Source organism: Bombus flavifrons, chromosome 18, assembly GCF_040668555.2.
Source record: "Bombus flavifrons isolate JBK064 chromosome 18, iyBomFlav1_principal, whole genome shotgun sequence".
NCBI classification, from domain to species: Eukaryota; Metazoa; Arthropoda; class Insecta; order Hymenoptera; family Apidae; genus Bombus; species Bombus flavifrons.
In genome coordinates this window covers 4,460,031-4,484,262 of record NC_138459.1, presented here as the reverse complement: position 1 = coordinate 4,484,262, position 24,232 = coordinate 4,460,031, and the positions used below count along the sequence as shown (strand labels likewise).

Here is a 24,232-nt window from a genome sequence, read left to right as displayed (position 1 = left end):
TCCATAATTGTTTAATACTCGTAAATTGTTTAGATGTAAGTTTGTATTATTTCATCGACAGTGATTATTTGAAGCGTGAATTTCCAAGAGTTTAATTAAACGAAGGACAATCGAAGTTGTGATCCAGTTAACAATGGAGACAACCCGAAGAAACTGGATATAATTCTTTAGTCAGATTTCCAGGTAGTTAAGAGCCATAAACGCATTGCTTGACATTTCATCGCATCTTCACGATCTAACTTTGTTGTCTAATTACAAAGTCCGTGACAATGAAGTACATGGAAACAATGAAAATGTACTAACGAGGGAAAGTGTGGCAGAAAGAAACGGGAAAGTGTAGAGTCAAATGAGCCTCTCTGAAAGGATCAAACAGAGAACCTTTCCCCTTGCAGAAATAACAAATCTTTTTCGATTCAACTATTTGTCATTATCATAAAATCCTAACAAACTTACTTCACCTTGTTTCATAATGTTTTTCCAATAGATCATTAATTAACGAATTTTCAAATGTAACTAACCTAACTAACCTAACCTACTTGATTCTGTTTCGTTCGTAAACCATTGGTCGCTTCTTTGATTCTTCTAAATGTAACTAACCTAAGCTGAGATTCATGTCAAATGTAACTAACCTAAACAACCCAACCTACTTGATTCTGTTTCGTTCGTAAACCATTGGTCGCTTCTTTGATTCTTCTAAATGTAACTAACCTAAGCTGAGATTCATGTCAAATGTAACTAACCTGAATAACCCAACCTACTTGATTCTGTTTCGTTCGTAAACCATTGGTCGCTTCTTTGATTCTTCTAAATGTAACTAACCTAAGCTGAGATTCATGTCAAATGTAACTAACCTAAACAACCCAACCTACTTGATTCTGTTTCGTTCGTAAACCATTGGTCGCTTCTTTGATCCTTCTAAATGTAACTAACCTAAGCTGAGATTCATTTCAAATGTAACTAACCTAAACAACCCAACCTACTCGATTCTGTTTCGTTCGTAAACCATTGGTCGCTTCTTTGATCCTTCTAAATGTAACTAACCTAAGCTGAGATTCATGTCAAATGTAACTAACCTGAATAACCCAACCTACTTGATTCTGTTTCGTTCGTAAACCATTGGTCGTTTCTTTGATTCTTCTAAATGTAACTAACCTAAGCTGAGATTCATGTCAAATGTAACTAACCTAAACAACCCAACCTACTTGATTCTGTTTCGTGTAAACCATTGGTCGCTAATTTGATTCTTCTAAATGTAACTAACCTAACCTGAGATTCATTTCAAATGTAACTAACCTAAACAACCCAACCTACTTGATTCTGTTTCGTTCGTAAACCATTGGTCGCTTCTTTGATTCTTCTAAATGTAACTACCCTAAGCTGAGATTCATTTCAAATGTAACTAACCTAAACAACCCAACCTACTTGATTCTGTTTCGTTCGTAAACCATTGGTCGCTTCTTTGATCCTTCTAAATGTAACTAACCTAACCTGAGATTCATTTCGTTCGCAAAATACTATTGCGACTATCTAACAGTTGCAGTGTGAGATATCAAATTCACTCTGCGTCATAATATTCAAAATATTTATTCATTGATTAAATAGAAGAAATAGCCAAATGTATCAGAAACTTGCAACGAATAGAGTGTCATAAAAATTATTTTGCAGTATCTTGTGATCAAATTATTAATAAAAAATTACGTCTAAGGGAAAACCAATGCTGTAACAAAATTCTACCTAAAACTTACAATAAAGAGAGTGTCATAAAAATTATTTAACAGTATGTTGTGATCAAATTAATAATAAAAAAAACTACATCAGATAAGAGAAAATCAACCCTCTGACAATATTCTACCTAAAACTTACAATGAAGAGAGTGTCATAAAAATTATTTAACAGTATCTTGTGATCAAATTATTAGTAAAAACCTACATCAGATAAGAGAAAATCAACCCTCTGACAATATTCTGCCTAAAACTTACAATGAAGAGTCATAAAAATTATTTAACAGTATGTTGTGATCAAATTATTAGTAAAAACCTACATCAGATAAGAGAAAATCAACCCTCTGACAATATTCTGCCTAAAACTTACAATGAAGAGTCATAAAAATTATTTAACAGTATGTTGTGATCAAATTATTAGTAAAAACCTACATCAGATAAGAGAAAATCAACCCTCTGACAATATTCTGCCTAAAACTTACAATGAAGAGTCATAAAAATTATTTAACAGTATCTTGTGATCAAATTAATAATAAAAAAAACTACATCAGATAAGAGGACACCAACCCTCTAACGATATTATAACAAACACACTACCCTGAACATTTTGTACATTTTTACATCTTACGAGTATTCTTCACACTTTTCCACGCCTGAATTTCTCACAAACGCGTAAAAATTCATAATCCACTTGTAATCGACTTCGTCTCTGTGCCAAATATTTTACATCTTAAAATTTCCACATAGAAGGTCGGGTCATCGCGAAGGGGTATCGTCCAGCGTAACGATAAGGTCCGGCAAGAGAGGGTTGGAAGGCAAAACGCGGCCAGGGGGAGGGAAATAGAGTGACAGAGAAAGGGAGAAGAGGTAGATAGAGACGACGAAGAGAGGATCGGTGGCAGAGAGCAGGCCCCGTGAGTTATGGCCGTCCCGACGCTCTCTCCCGTTGGCCCTGGGCTCAATTTACAGATGATTCCGCGTGTTACCGCCTGGCCAACGACTGGTTAACCTTCCTGCCGAACACTTAATCTTCCGACGTGTCCCGCGACCGAATCGGCCCGCGACTTTCCACGGATAACCGAGCCGACGACAGAGCAATGGCCTCGAGATAAATGGAAACAGAACACGGTGCTTGTTTTGGCTTCGTTTGGCCCATAAACTACTGGCCACCCCTTTGATCGCGCGACCTTGCGTCGAACGACCGCGTCGGGGTCCTCCGCCGTAGATTTATTGGTCCTCGATGGGACGACAATAGCCAACAAGTTGCTGGAAAATGGATCGGTGGTCCTATTCAGCCTCCTGTTTACGTTGATGCTACGTCAACTGGACGAAATTTTACTTGTACTAAATCAATTTGCGTTATTCAATTCTATCAATCACATGTTGCGATTGCGATATTCTTCCTATATTTGCTATATTCTTGTTTATATTTGCTATATTATTGTTGCTATATTCTTGTGATAAGAATTTGAAATTTCTTTCGGGACGAACTGCATTGTTCAATTCTATCAATTTTGTACCGCGAAGAAGTCACTGTACTTGCGTTGTTTCTTAGGAAAATTGGAAATCAGGACGTTGACATTACGTCAACTGGAAATTTTACTTGTACTAAATCAATTTACGTTATTCAATTCTATCAATCACATGTTGCGATTGCGAAACAGTGATTGTTGTATTCTTGTGATAAGAATTTGAAATTTCTTCCGGGACGACTGTATTGTTCAATTCTATTAATTTTGTACCGCGAAGAAGTCACTGTAATTGTGTTGTTTCTTAGGAAAATTGGAAATCAGGATGTTGACATTACGTCAACTGGAAATTTTACTTGTACTAAATCAATTTACGTTATTCAATTCTATCAACCACATGTTGCGATTGCGATCAGTGATTGTTGTTGTATTCTTGTGATAAGAATTTGAAATTTCTTCCGGGATGACTGTATTGTTCAATTCTATCAATTTTGTACCGCGAAGAAGTCACTGTAATTGTGTTGTTTCTTATGAATATTGGAAATCAGGACGTTGATATTGCGTCAGCTAGATGAAATTTTACTTGTACTAAATCAATTTACATTATTCAATTCTGTCAATCACATATTGCGATTGCGATCAGTGATTGTTGTTATATTCTTGTGATACGAATTTGAAATTTCTTCCGGGATGACTGCATTGTTCAATTCTATCAATTTTGTACCGCGAAGAAGTCACTGTACTTGCGTTGTTTCTTAGGAAAATTGGAAATCAGGACGTTGACATTACGTCAACTGGAAATTTTACTTGTACTAAATCAATTTACGTTATTCAATTCTATCAATCACATGTTGCGATTGCGAAACAGTGATTGTTGTATTCTTGTGATAAGAATTTGAAATTTCTTCCGGGACGACTGTATTGTTCAATTCTATTAATTTTGTACCGCGAAGAAGTCACTGTAATTGTGTTGTTTCTTAGGAAAATTGGAAATCAGGATGTTGACATTACGTCAACTGGAAATTTTACTTGTACTAAATCAATTTACGTTATTGAATTCTATCAATCACATGTTGCGATTGCGATCAGTGATTGTTGTTACATTCTTGTGATACGAATTTGAAATTTCTTCCGGGACGATTGCATTGTTCAATTCTATCAATTTTGTACCGCGAAGAAGTCACTGTAATTGTGTTGTTTCTTATGAATATTGGAAATCAGGACGTTGATACTACGTCAACTGGACGAAATTTTACTTGTACTAAATCAATTTACGTTATTCAATTCTATCAATCACATGTTGCGATTGCGAAACAGTGATTGTTGTTGTATTCTTGTGATTAAAATTTGAAATTTCTTCCGGGACGATTGCATTGTTCAATTCTATCAATTTTGTACCGCGAAGAAGTCACTGTACTTGTGTTGTTTCTTATGAATATTGGAAATCAGGACGTTGACATTACGTCAGCTAGATGAAATTTTACTTGTACTAAATCAATTTACGTTATTCAATTCTATCAACCACATGTTGCGATTGCGATCAGTGATTGTTGTTGTATTCTTGTGATAAGAATTTGAAATTTCTTCCGGGATGACTGTATTGTTCAATTCTATCAATTTTGTACCGCGAAGAAGTCACTGTAATTGTGTTGTTTCTTATGAATATTGGAAATCAGGACGTTGATATTGCGTCAGCTAGATGAAATTTTACTTGTACTAAATCAATTTACATTATTCAATTCTGTCAATCACATATTGCGATTGCGATCAGTGATTGTTGTTATATTCTTGTGATACGAATTTGAAATTTCTTCCGGGATGACTGCATTGTTCAATTCTATCAATTTTGTACCGCGAAGAAATCACTGTAATTGTGTTGTTTCTTAGGAAAATTGGAAATCAGGACGTTGATATTACGTCAACTGGAAATTTTACTTGTACTAAATCAATTTACGTTATTCAATTCTATCAACCACATGTTGCGATTGCGAAACAGTGATTGTTGTTGTATTCTTGTGATTAAAATTTGAAATTTCTTCCGGGACGATTGCATTGTTCAATTCTATCAATTTTGTACCGCGAAGAAGTCACTGTAATTGTGTTGTTTCTTAGGAAAATTGGAAATCAGGATGTTGACATTACGTCAACTGGAAATTTTACTTGTACTAAATCAATTTACGTTATTGAATTCTATCAATCACATGTTGCGATTGCGATCAGTGATTGTTGTTACATTCTTGTGATACGAATTTGAAATTTCTTCCGGGACGATTGCATTGTTCAATTCTATCAATTTTGTACCGCGAAGAAGTCACTGTAATTGTGTTGTTTCTTATGAATATTGGAAATCAGGACGTTGATACTACGTCAACTGGACGAAATTTTACTTGTACTAAATCAATTTACGTTATTCAATTCTATCAATCACATGTTGCGATTGCGAAACAGTGATTGTTGTTGTATTCTTGTGATTAAAATTTGAAATTTCTTCCGGGACGATTGCATTGTTCAATTCTATCAATTTTGTACCGCGAAGAAGTCACTGTACTTGTGTTGTTTCTTATGAATATTGGAAATCAGGACGTTGACATTACGTCAGCTAGATGAAATTTTACTTGTACTAAATCAATTTACGTTATTCAATTCTATCAACCACATGTTGCGATTGCGATCAGTGATTGTTGTTGTATTCTTGTGATAAGAATTTGAAATTTCTTCCGGGATGACTGTATTGTTCAATTCTATCAATTTTGTACCGCGAAGAAGTCACTGTAATTGTGTTGTTTCTTATGAATATTGGAAATCAGGACGTTGATATTGCGTCAGCTAGATGAAATTTTACTTGTACTAAATCAATTTACGTTATTCAATTCTATCAATCACATGTTGCGATTGCGAAACAGTGATTGTTGTATTCTTGTGATAAGAATTTGAAATTTCTTCCGGGATGACTGCATTGTTCAATTCTATCAATTTTGTACCGCGAAGAAATCACTGTAATTGTGTTGTTTCTTAGGAAAATTGGAAATCAGGACGTTGACATTACGTCAACTGGAAATTTTACTTGTACTAAATCAATTTACGTTATTCAATTCTATCAATCACATGTTGCAATTGCGATATTCTTGCTATATTTGCTATATTCTTGTTTATATTTGCTATATTATTGTTGCTATATTCTTGTGATAAGAATTTGAAATTTCTTCCGGGACGATTGCATTGTTCAATTCTATCAATTTTGTACCGCGAAGAAGTCGCTGTTGTTATGTTGTTTCTTATAAATCTTGGAAATCAGAACATGTTCTGATATGGTACGTATAAATAGGTGCATTTTATGCGTATTTCACGTAGATAAGAGACACCTGGGATTTCTTAAAAATATTCCTATATTTCGTGATATTAATTATTTCAAATAATTAATGAAGAATTAATTAGAATTAATTAGTGAAGATTGACCCAACCAAAGCAGCGTTTATCTTTCATTTCTGCTGTAATTTCGTTCGAAGAATGTGAAGAAAGCACAGACTCTAACAACTTCGTTCGATGTTTCGAGAAGAAAGTTCATATCAAAAATCGCACGTTTCGCAATTCCATTAATTCATCAGAAGGTCAGGATGACACAAACAGTAAGTCAATTACACCGCTATCGATGCTCAGTCGTAACACGATCCTTCGGAATTACAGCGTTTCCTGTTGCACAATTTCAAGACGACGATTGCTAACAACAGAGGAAATTGCGTTAACGTCAAATACAACGTCCTCGATAACAATTTTTCCTCGGGTGTTAAACCTTTCGAACAAAGATGCCAATCAACATACAACAGTTAAAATAAACAAAAAAACATCGCTAATTTTGTACGAAATTTGACAACCGTGACCAAGATACACCATACTTCATTATCGTCAAACCATCGACAAATGTCGATGACAACCAAACGAAAAAGCTAATCGACGCTGACCAAAAGGTCGAGTAAACCAGAACGAATGACACAATGAATGGTTCAAAGACACTGGATTCCAAACTCTGCGCAGCATGTGGACGCGATGATTCTCGTTCCGGAAGGCAACAATTCACCCTCAATTGAAAGAGTTTTCGGAATTCCCGCATGTGTTAGCCATCCGTCCATCGATTGTCTGTGCGGCAGGCTCACGTTTCGTCCAACGATACATCATAATTTGCCGGCGAATGTTTACGAATGCTTGGGAAACGCGCGGTTTTCGCACGTGACGAGGTCCAGATGCCGTCCCGTCGAGAAAAGGAGTGGCTGCTGGCTGTCATTAGCCGTCGGACAACGGGCACCCCGTGGCGAGCCGCAACGTGTCGCCGGACAGACGTTCCACATACACGCGCTACAGCAATCATAGCGTTAATTGACTGGCAGTGCGGTAGCTTGATCAGTGGACTGCGGATATTTATGCAATTTTATATTTTTACCAATGTAATTAAAAAAATAATATCCGAATAGAAATTCGCGTTTCTAATAATTGTTATAAATTCTCTGTTTCACGTATTTTATATATTTTATATATACTGAAATTAGCGGACAGATACTAAGCAAGTTTCATTAAATATTGTTTATTATTAAATGTAACAAAAATAAGTAAGTAGTGTGGCGGCACCCGATCATGCAACTTTCCAATGGCTTCGCGACACAAAGCGCTGTATCTTCAAAGCGTAAGGCCGGCATTCCTAACGTACCATCGATATCTCTACGGTTCTTTCGCCGAATATTCGCAAGATCGCGTACGCGGCAACCGTCACGGACATCTAATAAATGCGTGCGTAGTGGAGGTATGAAAAGAATTCGTTTGGTTTGGAATCAAAGATTCATTGTGCCCTGAGCTGCGATGTGCGATAGGTTAGGCGTCATAGAGAAGCAAACACAATTAGAGATATGTGATTATTGATTCTTGATAGTTAATCGTTATTTGTTGTTGATAGTTAATCGTTAATTGTTGGCTGTTGATTGTTAATAAATTAATAAACTTATTGTTGAACATCAACAGTATTTCTTGTGGGCACCTTCACCAACATACCATCTCAGTACTAATTTTGCTTATTCGCTAAATAATCTGTGTACTATAACACTAGTGCTAGTTTGATTACACTTCATTGACTACACTTCCACTGACTATATTTCTGCAGATTTTTGTATTCCTAAGTTCTCTAAAAGTGCATGAACATTCAGGGTATATTTACTGTTATTTGGTTAAATAATCTACGTACTATAAATAAATAAAAACTAAGTATAACACTAATGCTAATTAAACTTCACAGATGCTTCCACTGACTATATTTCTGCAGATTTTTGTATTCCTAGGTTCTCTAAAAGTGTATCAACATTCGGGGTATATTCACTGTTATTTGGCTAAATAATCTACGTACTATATATAAATAAGAACTAAGTATAACACTAGTGCTAATTAAACTTCATTGACTACACTTCCACTGACTATACTTCTGCAGATTTTTGTATTCCTAACATCTAAAAGTGCATGAACATTCGGGGTATATTCACTGTTATTTGGCTAAATAATCTACGTACTGTAAATAAATAAGAACTAAGTATAACACTAGTGCTAATTAAACTTCATTGACTATACTTCCGCTGACTATACTTCTGCAGATTTTTGTATTCCTAAGTTCTCTAAAAGTGCATGAAAATTCGCGGTATATTCACTGTTATTTGGCTAAATAATCTACGTACTATGTATAAATAAAAACTAAGTATAACACTAGTGCTAATTAAACTTCATTGACTATACTTCTGCACATTTTTGTATTCCTAATATCTAAAAGTGCATGAACATTCGCGGTATATTTATCGTAAATTTAGCCAAATAATCTACGTACTATAAATAAATAAAAACTAAGTATAACACTAGTGCTAATTAAACTTCATTGACTACACTTCCACTGACTATACTTCTGCAGATTTTTGTATTCCTAACATCTAAAAGTGCATGAACATTCGGGGTATATTCACTGTTATTTGGCTAAATAATCTACGTACTGTAAATAAATAAGAACTAAGTATAACACTAGTGCTAATTAAACTTCATTGACTATACTTCCGCTGACTATACTTCTGCAGATTTTTGTATTCCTAAGTTCTCTAAAAGTGCATGAAAATTCGCGGTATATTCACTGTTATTTGGCTAAATAATCTACGTACTATGTATAAATAAAAACTAAGTATAACACTAGTGCTAATTAAACTTCATTGACTATACTTCTGCACATTTTTGTATTCCTAATATCTAAAAGTGTATGAACATTCGCGGTATATTTATCGTAAATTTAGCCAAATAATCTACGTACTATAAATAAATAAAAACTAAGTATAACACTAGTGCTAATTAAACTTCATTGACTACACTTCCACTGACTATACTTCTGCAGATTTTTGTATTCCTAAGTTCTCTAAAAGTGCATGAACATTCGCGGTATATTCATCGTTATTTGGTCGATGGTTCAATTATCCCGTAAACTATTATGCCGACGTTTGTGGGTGTTGGTAATTGCTCGGTTAAATGGAGTAGCTTTCGGTCCGATCGGAGGTCTGTTAGGGGTAGCAAACGTAGAGCATCTAGAAGACTATTTTCACTTGTATTTACGAGCTCTCTTCTGTAATTGATTTATACCCTACAACTGCACACCATTAAATGTCCTGTCCGAAGTGAATAGAAGTTTGATAGGTGTTGATGAATGACGGATCGCTGATCTTTCTTCAATGGACGTTTTTTCTCAACAATGACACGTTTGTAAATGTGTAAAAGGGGTGATTTTATGTTCTAGTGGCCTGATTCCTGACTCAGTCTTTATGGGCAGATTGAAGATTAATATATAACAATTGTAATAACGTTGAGAAGCTGGGGGAATATTAAGGATAATTGTAACGCTTTTTGAGTCACAAATGGGGGATTTCTGAGGTTGTAAAGCCGCGTGCAGTAAAAATGGTAATCGAATCCTATGGGCTCGCGTTAATTGACTCGAACGTTCATCGATTCACCGCAACGAGACTTGGACCAAACGAACCCCTGAAACGTTCGTAGGGTCCTCGTAATTGACATTGTAACTTACATGGTACAGTGTAATCGTGTCTGTCGAATTACAAGCGGGGTGCCTTTTAGGACCATTCATCTGCCTCTCAACATACAACGTTGTATCATCATGTGGAACTCATTTAGAATTGAACTCTGCTCAATTTTATCTATTTCTCCAAAACACCTCTAAATACTACCAAATTACGTCTATTTTCGTCTCCTTCCCGAATTTCTTTCCATTAAATAATTCAAAACCGTTGTAACAATAAATACATCAATTTACAAGAGGGTGCCAAATATTGGGTATTAATTAACAGTACTGGCACGATGATCTAAAATTTATCATTTCCCTCGGCTAAAATCTATTTCCATCATTCCACCTACGCAATTAAATATTCTTCGAACTCGAATTACAGCCCCTATTTTCCCACTTCCTTCGAAATCTCGCGATGACAAAAGTCCGCCATTTTCCAAGATTATCTCCAATTTTCACTATTCTCACTTACTTACCTTGTTGGTTGCTTTTCCTCGTAGTCTTCTTCTCTTTCATCCACGGGTACTCGGGCACGTTGACGGACGGATCGGCGACCCCATGAGGGTCCATCATAGCGTGGTAGCCAGGATGATGGGATCCAGGGCTGATGGATCCTCCGGTTCCTGGAGAGTGTTGAAGGCTCGCGTCGCCAGCCAGCTGGGGCAACGCGGTCATGAACTCCGCCATGGAGGGTTGGCTGTTGATGAAGCCCGTCTCCGCGGAGCCGCATGTCGGATCCATGGCTGGGTGATGTGTCCCGTGCGGGGGCAGCCCGGCTGGGGCACCTGCCCCCGCGGCCACCGTGGCCAGCCAGAAGCCACCCCCTCCGTCGTTCGCCAGGACGGGTGTCGTCGGCCTCGTCTTCACGCTCGCGATCTCCTTACCCGCGTGGACCACCGCCTCGAGCTGCCTTCCGGCTGGCTGCACGCTGCCGCAACCGTCCAGCTGCGTTGGATCCTCGCGGCTCTCTTGCTGATGCGACGACAATTGTTGCTTGCCTCGCATAGACGAGGGTACACTGGTTTTTATATTCTTCCTTGCTTGCGTGAGGATAATGGGGTAGTTTGGTTGCGCAATATTTTTCTACTATTTGTAGTCTCTATTTTCACCGTAACTGACGACCTTGGTCTAGCTGTGCCATCAGAAACACGAGAATGATATTACATCCTGAAAGAATCCTTCGCACTGCAGTTTCAGCATACACCACGAGTCATAATCGCGCGTTCACTTAGCACGAGGAATAAGAATATAGGAAAACAGAAGGACCTTGGCCAGGTCCAACCCGTCGTTCGCGACAGCTGCTTCCACTTGGTGCATTCACGGGGCCATTTCTCTGTCGAGTTCACTGCAGATCGAAGCACGTCGGCACACAGAACACTCGCATGTCCGCGAAAACTCACCCCGTAGCTATCACACCTCGTAGCATCACATAACCTGGTCCGTGCGGCTGAACCACATAACGCGGAAGCACACTTTCACAGAGCAAATCGCTGCAACGATAAACAGACGTTACGCTAAATCGGCAGCACTGAGACTGGCGCGCACTCGTTCGCATACACTACGGCTACCACGAGCGTTCCGATCGGCCGGAACCCAGGCAGGCAGGCAGGCAAGCAGGCAGGCAGGCTAGCTGGCTGGCTGGCTAGGCAGGCGAGCCAGCGAGCGCAATGTACACTTGCCGAGTGACGTGATGGAGGAGGAGAAAGAAGCGGAGGTGGGGGGCTCGAGAAGGGCAACGCCGCAGAGGTAAACTGTAATCGACAGAGAAGATAGAGAGGGAGAGAGAGACAGAGCGAGAGAGGAAGGAGGAGGGGGAGACAGAGAACGGAACAGAGAGCGAAATGGTGGGAGAAAAAGGATAGGTAGGAGTCGCCTTGGAGGATCGAGTTCGATGGTGGCGGAAGCAAAGGGTACACGAGGAGTGTAGAGGGGGCAAGAGGAGAGAGAGACTCTCTCGGTGACTTCCACTCGAGGCTGGCACCCCGACGAATTCCACCGTGGCCTTTTTCGCTTCTCCAATGTTCTCCGTGGCGTGTCTCTGTTGTTACTGCTGTCTCGTTTGCTCCGTGGGGCAGGGGGCCTCGGCGGTTGGTGGCCCAAGGGTTCTTCGCGTCGTCGAGCGTCGACTCTTTCTCGCCGCTGTGTGCCACCGTGCTTGTGGGAGAGACACGTGACCGGGTGCCAGTAGAACGGATCGACCAATGGGGTAGCGGTATCGCGGCAGCGGAGGCACAGCCCTCCGGCGTCGTAGGCGGGCTGGCCGTATCGAGGTCCGAGGGCACGGAACCGCCAGGGTACAACGAACAGACACTGCGTAGCTGTTCCTCTCTGCTCGCCTCGACGCGGCAGTGTGGCCGACCGACTCTCTGCTGTTCGCTGCCACGACCACGAGGCCGACTTGGGCGGTCATGGATTCCGGCGCAACTGTGGGCGGGCCGCGCGAGCGCGCCACTTCCGTCGACACGCGACGTGGAGGGGACGTTATCACGTGCTCGACCACGCGGTTCCACTTCCTTCGGGGGAACGGCCGAGGAGAAGGTAAAGATCCGACTGTCGAAGGATGGCCATCGGGTCTTCTTCGTTCCGTGAAATGGATTCTTGGCATGCGGATGAGTATTGTGAGTGGTAAAGGTTGTGGAACGTTTTGCAATATGTTTCTCCGAAAGAATTCCATGTGATTTTTCCATATTCGATTTTCTAACTTCCATCGTAAGAATCTGATTCTCGCGTCCAGTGATCGGCCTATTTTCATGGGAATTAATTATCAGCTATGAGCTTTTTACTTTGTTTCCAGTTTATACGTTTCACAAGACATAGTTTGAATAGCGGAAAAATTGTTTCGTGAATTCGTGGCGAGATAACTGTGCTACTGCAGCAATAAAGTTGTAAATGAATCGAGGCTTTAGCTTAACCTAACCTAACCTAACCTAACTTAACCTAAGCAAACGAGGACCGTTTGTATTGTAAAGAAATTTGCTTGGGTTAAAACATTTTTTCTTTTCTTAAACGCATAGGTTTACCGTTATATCGCTTTTGTACCGTTCCACTTATCCGCCAATTGTTATTTTTACTCCTGGGCTTGAGTATCCGTCGCTACCTGTAGTACCCTACTTTTGTTTCATTATGTCCTCTTCTTTCCATTAAATCTGCTTTCGCTAATTACTTATTCTCCCTTCCCCAGCGTTTCTGACCATCTAGTGACGTGTTTAACATCACGTATTTCTTCATTCGCCTGTAATGCTAATTTTCTTGGTAAATAGCCAGCGGCTTTTGTTAAAATGGATTTTAACAAGTCCAATCTTTTACCTGCCTGTCTTCGTATTTTCCGAAACAAGGACGAGCGATACAAGCAACAATTTCTCGTACAGCAACAATGAATTTTATTTCCCAATGGTACAATTTGAATAGAAATATAATCGCAGGGAAAAATCTATGCAAAACAGTCCATCGAGATTATGGAATGCGATCGTCTGACGTTTAACACTGTGAAAACATTGCTGCAATCGCTAAAAGTGGCGAGAAAATCGTTGAGAATTTTACGAGGGTAGTAAATTCGATAGTAGATTGAGGGATGGAACGGTGCGGATTCGACGTTGTCGCCACGGTTTCCGGCCGCTGGGGGCACCGGCTGGTGTTACGGCGACTTGCCATGGGGCAGTTTTGATGACAGATTACCCTGATCCGCTTTGTGGAGAAGCTCTCATTTAGACAGCCGGTTTGATCGAAAACTTTGCCACCGTTTTGCAGGAACAAAAAATTCGTGCCACTACCCTCGTTGCACGATGCAGCCTACGATATAGATGAATTGCTTGCTACTTCCTTTTTTTTCTCTGCTTCTGCTGCGTTAAAGATACCATGGAATAATATGCGTTTTCTCAGGGTGGATCAGAACACACTGCAAATTCAGGTAGCTACAGAAATCTTTTATTACGTGAGGAAAAAATGATAGATGATAGCAAGGGAAATTATTTTCGTTTCTACTACTTGCTACTTCCTTTTTTTTCTCTGCTTCTGCTGCGTTAAAGATACCATGGAATAATATGCGTTTTCTCAGGGTGGATCAGAACACACTGCAAATTCAGGTAGCTACAGAAATCTTTTATTACGTGGGGAAAAAATGATAGATGATAGCAAGGGAAATTATTTTCGTTTCTACTCATCCTAACCTAATTTCACGACTGTGTGATCAAAGTTTCTAAACGCCTGGTAAATGAATATTCGAAATTTGAATTCCAGTAAAATCTATCCTTCCAATTAGTCTTCTAGATATTAATTTCATTTTATTTAGATTGTAAATTTATATTTATATTCATTTATCGTAAATAGGCAGTTGTCCAGAAAATTGATGTTTTGTGTACTCGGCAAATCTGACCTATGAAACGTATGCTTTGAATATGTATCGAGATGTATGCAGCAGCGGGTTAGGTTAGAATCGGGAATTTTCGCCACGGAGAGAGCGAGAAAGAGTGAGATTGAAAGGGCGACAGCCGAGTCGTAACGCGAACGAGGGCGCGGATGGCTCAGAGCGGAGTAGGAGAGCGAGAGAGCGCGAGAGGGAGGCGAGCAGCGCCACATCTGCCGCCAGATTTAACTATACATTACAGACACACGATATGTCAAAGTCCTATACTTCATATCGACTCCGCCATTTATTAAAAGTTTCATCGCGCGCACCGTGCCGCTCCGTTTCGACCCCTTCTTTCTGCTGCGCACCGAAAGAATATAGCAAGGATGCTCGAAATATACGAACGAAAAGTTCTCCAAAGGAGGAATACGGCGGATGCAAGGGGTGGCAGAGTCCCGGGAGACTCGCAGGATCTTTCTTCTTGCGATCGATTCGAAACTCTGATTCCTTATGTGCGTCGATACCTCGCTTCGTAAAACGGTGCTTCGCCTTTATATTTTAAATAGCAGTTTTAAATTACATATTGCTTTTTGCAGCTAGTAGCTGATGAATGTCCCTTCTTATTTGAATTATCCTGTTTACTATGGCTTTATATTTATATCCTTTTCAATCCCTTGCCATATAATATCGAGGCACAATGGTAGATTATGGTGGATTATGATAGGTAGATTGTGAGTGTTTGTAGTATTACAAGTTTATAGTATTGTGAGTATTAAATTTATGTGTCGTATTTTAAAATGAAGTTGCATCAGTAATATAATTAATATTATATATTAATGTATTATAATAATATAATTGATATTTAGTTGCGGTGTATTAGAGTAGTATGAAAGATAGACGTAGAATTAAACAAATTCTTAGATAGTAGAATAATTGCAAATATTTTTTACCGAGATCAAGGTCCATCCTATTGCCAGGGTTCTTTTTTTCGAAAACGTAGATGGAAAAGAATTTTCATCGACACCGTCCCGCCATTCTATTTCAGCTGAGAAATTTCCTCTTTTTTCGCAGTAACGCCGCGTGCTCGAATCCACGAACGTTCGCGCTTATCTTATCTCGGGCAAGCTTAATACTAGAAAAATGGGAGATTCCAAGCGAGGCCCCTTTTTACGGTACTGGAATTTCTGTCTGTCAGTTCTCTCCGTTTCCTCCGGCTGCCACCGATTGCGAAATGAAGTTTTATATTAAGCTTCGACTTTCCTCTTTCTTCTTCCCTTTTCCTTCCTTCGTCTTCTCCCTTTCTCGGCTCTTGCGCTCGCTCATCCCCTTCGCCCCTCTTTTTTCCCGACCTCTCCACTCTGCTCCTCGCACCCCTTATATATTTACGTACCGATAGATCGTTATGTCGGCGTTTGCATATATATTGACACCGCCATACCTTCCGCCAAGACGCCTAATATATAGGCTATCGAGTGGCATAAAGAGACCCATGTACAGTGTTCAAGCGGCTTTTTCAATGGATTTGCCTAGTGAGTGCCTTGTACTCTGAAACTATTTTGCGTACATGGAATTTCATTTCGATCTTTCGTTTTTCTACACACTTTTGAATTTTTCCTAAAAAATTGATTTTTTAGTGATTGATATTCTAGTTCACTTTTGCTATAAAATTCTTTCTGAGAAGCTTGAATATTTGAAATTTAGGTTATTATTATTATTTGATTTTATTTATTTATTTATTTATGAGTGATTGATATTCTAGTTCACTTTTGCTATAAAATTCTTTCTGAGAAGCTTGAATATTTGAAATTTAGGTTATTATTATTATTTGATTTTATTTATTTATTTATTTATGAGTGATTGATATTCTAGTTCACTTTTGCTATAAAATTCTTTCTGAGAAGCTTGAATATTTGAAATTTAGGTTATTATTATTATTTGATTTTATTTACTTATTTATTTATGAGTGATTGATATTTTAGTTCACTTTTGCTATAAAATTCTTTCTGAGAAGCTTGAATATTTGAAATTTAGGTTATTATTATTATTTGATTTTATTTATTTATTTATTTATGAGTGATTGATATTCTAGTTCACTTTTGCTATAAAATTCTTTCTGAGAAGCTTGAATATTTGAAACTTAGGTTATTATTATTATTTGATTTTATTTATTTATTTATTTATGAATGTTTATTTATTATATCTACTAAATTTGGAATTCTAATTTTAGATTATTTCTTTCTTTACGACAATTAAGCAATTAATTAGAAATTATTAAGGGCAGGATCGGATGCTTTGTTTCGACTTAGCCGGCATCATGAGCGTGAGTCTTAAAACACAGTTTTCAATGTGGTTCACATCCGCCATTAAAAATAAACCATCTTTCGTCGCCATTTTAGCATGGTCTGCTAGCGGGGTTCGATCTGTCAATCACCGGATCGCTGAAACGAGTCCTCTCCGCAAAGGAAACTTTCGCCCTTCGTTCATGAAACACGACTCCCCGCCATCCTTTCTAACTTTTTCCTCTTCGACATTCGAGGTAAAAGCGAACTCGTTAAAGACTCCAAATAAAATTGTCCTTTTTTCTCTATTCCTTCTTTCTCGCTCGCATGCCACAGCAAACGTTTCAGTTGCTCTCCACGTCCGAACTTCGTGGAATTGTCATTCCTTTCCCTTTCAGGCTGCACGGCCAATGTGTTTTAATTATCCTACGTGAGCTTGTGAATAAGCGTTAAAAATGTTCAAATTCAATAGAATCGTATTCCATGTTTCTTCTACACTTGATTTTCTAAAATTACGTGGTTTTTATCGTCGATAAGTAACGTTTTGAAAATTGTAATTAGTATACGACTGAAACAACAGACCTTAACCCTTTGAGCGCTGCGTTGTCCGACGTTAAGCGTGCGCCGTGTACTGTCCACTCTTTACGAAGAAGCACACCGTGGGCTGCGTATTTTTTACAAAAGAACGCAAGTTGAGCAGACTGAATTTTCATTGCAAAATATATCGATTGTAACTAAAATAAATTATGTAGTGACCTGAAAAGCCATAATAACCATTTATTTCATTAAGCACTAATAACATGAACAATATCAAAGTTTGAAATTATATCTTTTAAATTGAAAATTTAATAATTTCGTATTGTGTGGTAAATCTGAAAGCGGAGTTCCATACATAAGCCAATGATACATTTTTTGCATTGGTAACGCGAGTCAGTCCTGCGATTCTATTTAGTGCGAACAGCGCATCTTCGTCGTGAAGAATGTTTATTATTTTCTTTAGTTACGCAGGATGCAGGGAAATGCCTCTCCGTTAACCGAAATGGAAGGCCGCCCGAACGAACTCTTCCTCCTTTAGCCCCCACTCTGAGTGGTGGGTATTTTTGCAAAACATCTTTTACGAGAAGCAGATGAAAATTGTCAAATGTTCCAGTTTTATTATTAGCACTTTTGTAAAGAATATATGCGTTATATATAGCGAGGTGTAAGAGGTGGAAAAAATATTTTTTATACCATTCTGCGCTTTTTCGAACACAGCGAAGTGAACTCAAAATCATATCGATTTTATCGACTGCGCCCATCGAGGCATTGTGGTCTGCCACACACTTTGCTTTTCGCTTTGCTTCGCCAGTTTGATAATTAATTTTTGTTTTCAACGAAATCATCAGAATGTCAGGTGGATAACATCCATACGTCTTCTTTATCACGCCACTTTTAGCCTAAAAATGTTATGGTAAAAATGTTAGGTTATGTGAGAACGCATATATGCGTTCATAACCTAAATTGAATGGTTGTGTGAGAAGGCATATATTAAAATATTAAAAAAGAATATGTATAATATTATAAAATTATAACGTTGTAATATATAACGTAGCAATAGTAAATTATATTAAACATTTTAGAAAGTATCCACATTAATAATAAATTATACAACGTAATTTTCCATGTAATTACCTGGAAATTTCGATTGCAAATTTTCCTAAAATACGGTGCAACGTGGAGCAGAGCTACCATGAATCGTCAGGTCACGAGAAATCTTTGTCAGTAGGGTTGCAAGGAGAAACTGTGGCGAAACTCGGGCAGAAACGTCTAGTCGCGCCGCGTATCAGCGGCGGCCAGGATATAAGCAAATTAAACATGCATAATTAAAACGAAATAGCGACGTTCCTTGCGTGGCGCGGTGGCGGGGCACGGAGGACCTAAGGCGAGGAAGGTCCTCGTAGCAACATCTGGCCGCTATGAAGTATAAAGAGGCATGCGATATCATCCGCAGTGAATGCTTAATTAAAACCTCAGACTCTGGCACCGAGCTTCCCCTAGTCGCTCGCTAATCGCAAGAACTGCCACTCCCGTTCAACCGGGGTCCTCCTCTGTCTTTCTGTCTCTCGTCTTCGTCCTTCCATCACGTGTTTTCCTCTCTTTTCCATGCCAGACTTCGTCGATTGGGTATACGAGCTTCGATTTCCAAGCTGAAATTGAGAAAAACCGTTAGTTGGTGACGTTAGCAGCCTCGTTTACAATGCTGTCTAGAGGCTTTGATTTAGTGACATGAGTTTAACTTGATTCCAATGCAGAATATATTTGTTCAAGATTGTTAGAATTCTTATTTCAGATTCGTTCAGAATATTTATAAAAATCTTTGCTTGTGAAATATTTTATGAATATTAATGTCAATTAATATAATGTTTAATCCTGTAATATATTTTTATAGAGTACAATATTTTTAAAATTGTAATATATTTTCATAAAAGTAACTAAAGAGATAGAATACACATAGAAATTCGTTTCATCCTCTGAATGCTACAAGTTGATATTTCACTTTATATATTTTCATTATTATATTATTACATATTTCAATTTCTCATAACCGCATAAATATCCGCAATTTACTTATACGTAAATTACCACTCCCAAATAAATCGTCATATTAATTAGGTGGTTAATTAAAGTGACCAGTTACAAAATAATAATAAAGCAATAGACGATTATATTAAAATCACTTTAAGTACAAGTACAGAGATAGTGGCGTCGTAATCGTCGCTCGATCAATGCTACTGTTCGACTATACGCTCGCTATTCGACTCTATGACTCGCTATATTAATTGTACTAGAGAGCACGTTCATTTATTAGGTTGGCAACTAAGTGATTTTGTCAATACCACCTAATGACAAAATCCACAATCACTTAGTTGCCAACCTAATATTCAAGAATTGGCATTGCTGCAGAAAAACGTTGCGTTTATATTGAGTTCTAACGAATAAATATATGGACATCAACACTTTAACTATAATCTTCGTCAAATATATTATTCAATTTTCCTCATTTCTAAACGAACGTTCTTCCAAACGTCTACGCTGAAAATCTGCGAAATATTAGGTTAGTGTTTCGACCAATCGCGAGATAGCACGTCAACGAGAGTTGTAACTTCCCGTTACGATTAAATAATCGACGCCACGAACTGACCGATCCCCTTATTTCTATTATGATAATAAGGGTAGTTCAATAAAATTGCACAGATTTAACACAAATAAATTAATGTTTAATCCAACAACTTATTAACTAGAGAGATATACATAGAACAAAAATATAAATGCGCGACGTATGACATGTGTTGACGGTTCGACTTCTCGAACAGTTCCGATCGCCCTTCGATCTTTTTCGTCTTTTCTGGAAGACGACCCCCACTACGTTCGGATCACGCCACATTCTTTTACGCGAGGTAAAATAACGGCCACGAGTCGACGTTTCTGGAAGTCGCCCTGCTTAATGAACCATGCGCTTGCCACTACAATGTTTATTTGTCGGGCAGACGCGACGATTCGTCTGCGATATTGTAGTGCCACGATCGACGGTTAAGAATATGGCCTATGGCAAGCCGCATGGCGTAACAGTTAGCAACTAAGTGATTGCGGCTAAGTCATCATTACGTGGTATTGACAAAATCCGCAATCATTTAGTTGCCAACCCAATATTTGTATCGAACTATAGTATCGTAAAGGTTCGAATGTATCTCCGGTTGACGATTACAAATAGCGGCGATAATATTTTGTCCGGAGTTTGTTTACCTTTGAATCCAGCAAATCAAAACAGCGTTGCCACTCGAAGCACAACAATACGAGTCTCTCGCGACTCGAATCTTCTATTGACTCGTGTTACACTACACTAACATTCTTGTAAACATCTTCGATCGACGATATAGTCATCGATTCAGCAAGTCTCATGCTTCCTCATTGGAAAGAAAGAAACGGTCCACCGGAGAATCTTCTCAGGGGTGACTGTTACAAAAGAGAGAGGGATCTCCCCGCGAGAACGCCACCCTGGAACAAATCTACCCCGGAGGTATACAGAGCAGGTCTAGGGCCGACACTTGGCGCAAATTGCCCCAGTAAGTGTAGTGCATTAATCTTTGGTTTGGTTTGCTCTCGGCCACCGCGTGTGTTGCGGTGGCCGCGTTCCTCTCGTAAACCCTCGACACGCCGCACATCCCGAAACCTTTTTGGTATTTCTCTTGCCACGCCGCGCGTGTCGCCTCGTTCGTTTCTAACTGTGACCAGCTAGTTCCTCATAAGTGCAGCGTGCACACTGATGAGACATCGATGATGGTGTTCCCAGCTCCATCTTCAATTTCTCCGAATCACTTTTATTGTACGAGATTAATGTAAGGGTTCTGGTTGTCGGTACTTGTTGGGAAGAGATGGAATTGTGTTATTCGTATTTAGATTCGATGATTTACCTTACAAGACGTGAACTTAATTGATAGTTCAATTTTCAAGAATTTTCTTCTAATTAAGTTTTATCCTATTCGATGTGAATTTAATTTACACTGCAAGTTAATTCCATTCGCATTTCGTTCCAATCAAATTTCTATTTTTCTCCGTGAAAAGTTTCAATTTTCTCTCACTTGCATTAACATTTCCAGAAAGTTCGAATTAAGATAATTAAAATAACGAATCGACTTAATTAACAAATTAAGAATGAAGATAAAACGTTTGCAAAACCGAACTTATTCAGAAGCAAATGCTGTCACGAGATTGCAGAATGTTTCCTTGCTACTCAACCCTCTGTACAGTTTTCAACCCGTTCTTCAGTGGTCACTGAATCCCTCGAAACCCTTTTGTCCTTAACCGGCCACCTTAACCGTAACGTGCGCGCACTTGTCGCTCGGAGGAACGTGGCCGGAGGCTGGTGTTGCGTAATGCGAATACCGTGTCGCATTCCCGGAACTCGAGTACCCGAGAAACCCTTCTTTATTCGATTAAATAAATTGCGAGCGATTACGTCGACCAGGCACCGGCTAATGGAACTCGATAGCCGGTGATGAGCAAGGGTAATTAATGGTGTCGATTCAATACCGTTTTGTATTTATTCTTCGCGATTATTTCTTTGTTGTTTTCTTTTTTCTTCGTATTAGGTTGGCAACTAAGTGCGGATTTTGTCAATGCCACCTAATGACAAAATACACAATCACTTAGTTGCCAACCCAATAATCTGAATAATTCTTCAAAAACGAATTTTTTTCACTTGTATCCATTCCAACAACCATCCATTGGGACAATATTGGAACAATCCATTGGGAATAAACAATTGACAAGGTGTTCGAATCGATTCTCATAGAAAACATATTTATTCAAGATTTACTGCAGTACAGAAATCGTTACGTTTCGAAACATAACATAACCTTACTGTCATAAAGACTCGAAAGATAGGAATCATACATATATACACATAGGAAAAATACATATCGTTTCTTGCGTTTATCTTATTGTATTAGGTTATCCGGAAAGTTTCAAAATTACGTACGATCCATTTTGTTTTGTTGAGATAAACACCGCGACATTTCACAGACTTTTTTTCACGTTTGTATAAAGGTGCACTTTTGTGAAAAACACTTTTGCGGAAAAAAGACACTTTCCGGATAACCTAAAAATTTATATATCTTTGTATATAACGTGATTTCTGAACAGTCCATCTGTAATGTACAATTTGTTAATTCGTTAATAATATTAGTTAGCAAATTATCGCTTGCGCGTGTCTAGACAATTTATAAAACATTTTATAAAATTGTACAACAGAAGTGCACAAATTAATTGCGAATTTTTATGAACGTAACTAAAGAAATAGAAATTAAATTAATGTTTGTTTCGCCGTTTAGATATTATACCAGGCAATTGTTACTTAATGAAAGCACTAATTATACGACTTTTTTCACATTTGTATAAAGGTGCACTTTTGTGAAAACACTTTTCGGATAGATTACTTTGCATAAAGCCTCTGATGATGACAATAACCTCTCTGAAAATTGACGACGATGTACGACAATTTCTGCATTTTGGGAAAATTTCAACTAACGCTGAGAATAGTTCGCAGGTTGTTTAAGAATTCATGCAAGCATAGTTCGAAGCAGTACGATTAGCAAGTTCCGTCGATTGCAGCGTGCTGTTCGAGACACGAATGGAAGTGGTATACCGGGGTATCAGAAAGTGCGGTGGGGGGTGCTTGATATTAGGCGAAATCACTCGCCGGTCTATCCACGTTGGTGTTCCCAGATTGCAATATAATGACGTCGTAAGTCGACGAATAATTGTGGAAATTTGTATATTCAGCCCGCGGGACTCGCTGTGGCCTCGATAATCCGTTCCTCGAATCCAATGAATCCTTTATGCCGCGACTGAACCAACCCGCACTTGGCTTGCATGATCCTTCCATGGAAATGCATTTCGCGTTCTGCGGGACACTAGCCAATTTCCTTTGCAATCAACGGCTAGAATTGCAAATTTTAGGTTGTAGCATATGAAATGACTAATTTTTAGAGATTCATGCTTCGTTGAAAATCAGAAAGAATTAGAAAGCGTGTACCAGGTCTGTAAGTATGAAACCGGAATTCGCCTATAGATGGCCCTAGCCGATAATGTAGTTATTACTAAACTGCGTCATTGACGCCAAAAGTCTTTGTTGACATCTCACAAACATTTTCGACTCGGATACAATACAAGTTTCATACAACAGCACAGTTTGTAATGGCGTTGAACATGTCAAATTTTGTGCCTGGAAACTACGATTTGCGGACAGCATTGTTTTTCTGTTACCATTTGAAGAAAACTGCTGCAGAATCGCATCGAATGCTTGTCGAAGCTTACGGTGAGCATGCTCTTGGTAAATCACAGTGCTTTGAGGGGTTTAAATATTTTTAATTATTTTCATACAATAAACGTGTATTTTCTATACAAAAATTCCGGTTTCATATCTACATACCTGGTATGTATATATTAAAAATACTAAAATAATATCTAAGAAAACTACTAAAATAATAAATATATGAAATAATAATAATACTAAAATAATATCCAATTTCCATAAAGTGAATGTATGACTCGTTTTATATTCCTGCACGGTGTGGTATCTCTCGAAACAGTCGTCTATTTGCGAGTCTGGTTTAACCGAACCAGTAGCACAATGGTACGTTGACCAGCTTCTTTCACATTTGATTTTTCGATTGCAACATACCACACAGTCTTTACTTCTTTCTGTATCATCTCGCCGAATGATGTGTAGAAGCCTTTCTACTGTTCCAAAAATTGATGGAGATACAAAATCTCCAACTAATTGATCAACTAAGCGA

At 38.6% G+C, this 24,232-nt stretch overlaps 1 protein-coding gene across 1 annotated transcript in view; it reads right to left on the bottom strand.

The window, feature by feature from the left end:
• The window catches only part of LOC138189015 (homeotic protein proboscipedia), a 68,631-nt gene extending 55,958 nt beyond the window's left edge, over positions 1–12,673 (bottom strand). Inside the window, exon 1 of the mRNA XM_069131167.1 lies at positions 10,748–12,673. Within this exon, the coding sequence (XP_068987268.1) occupies positions 10,748–11,276 (529 nt within the window). The 5' untranslated portion in view covers positions 11,277–12,673. The remainder of the gene's footprint in view (positions 1–10,747) is intronic.
• Between the last annotated feature and the right edge of the window lie 11,559 nt (positions 12,674–24,232).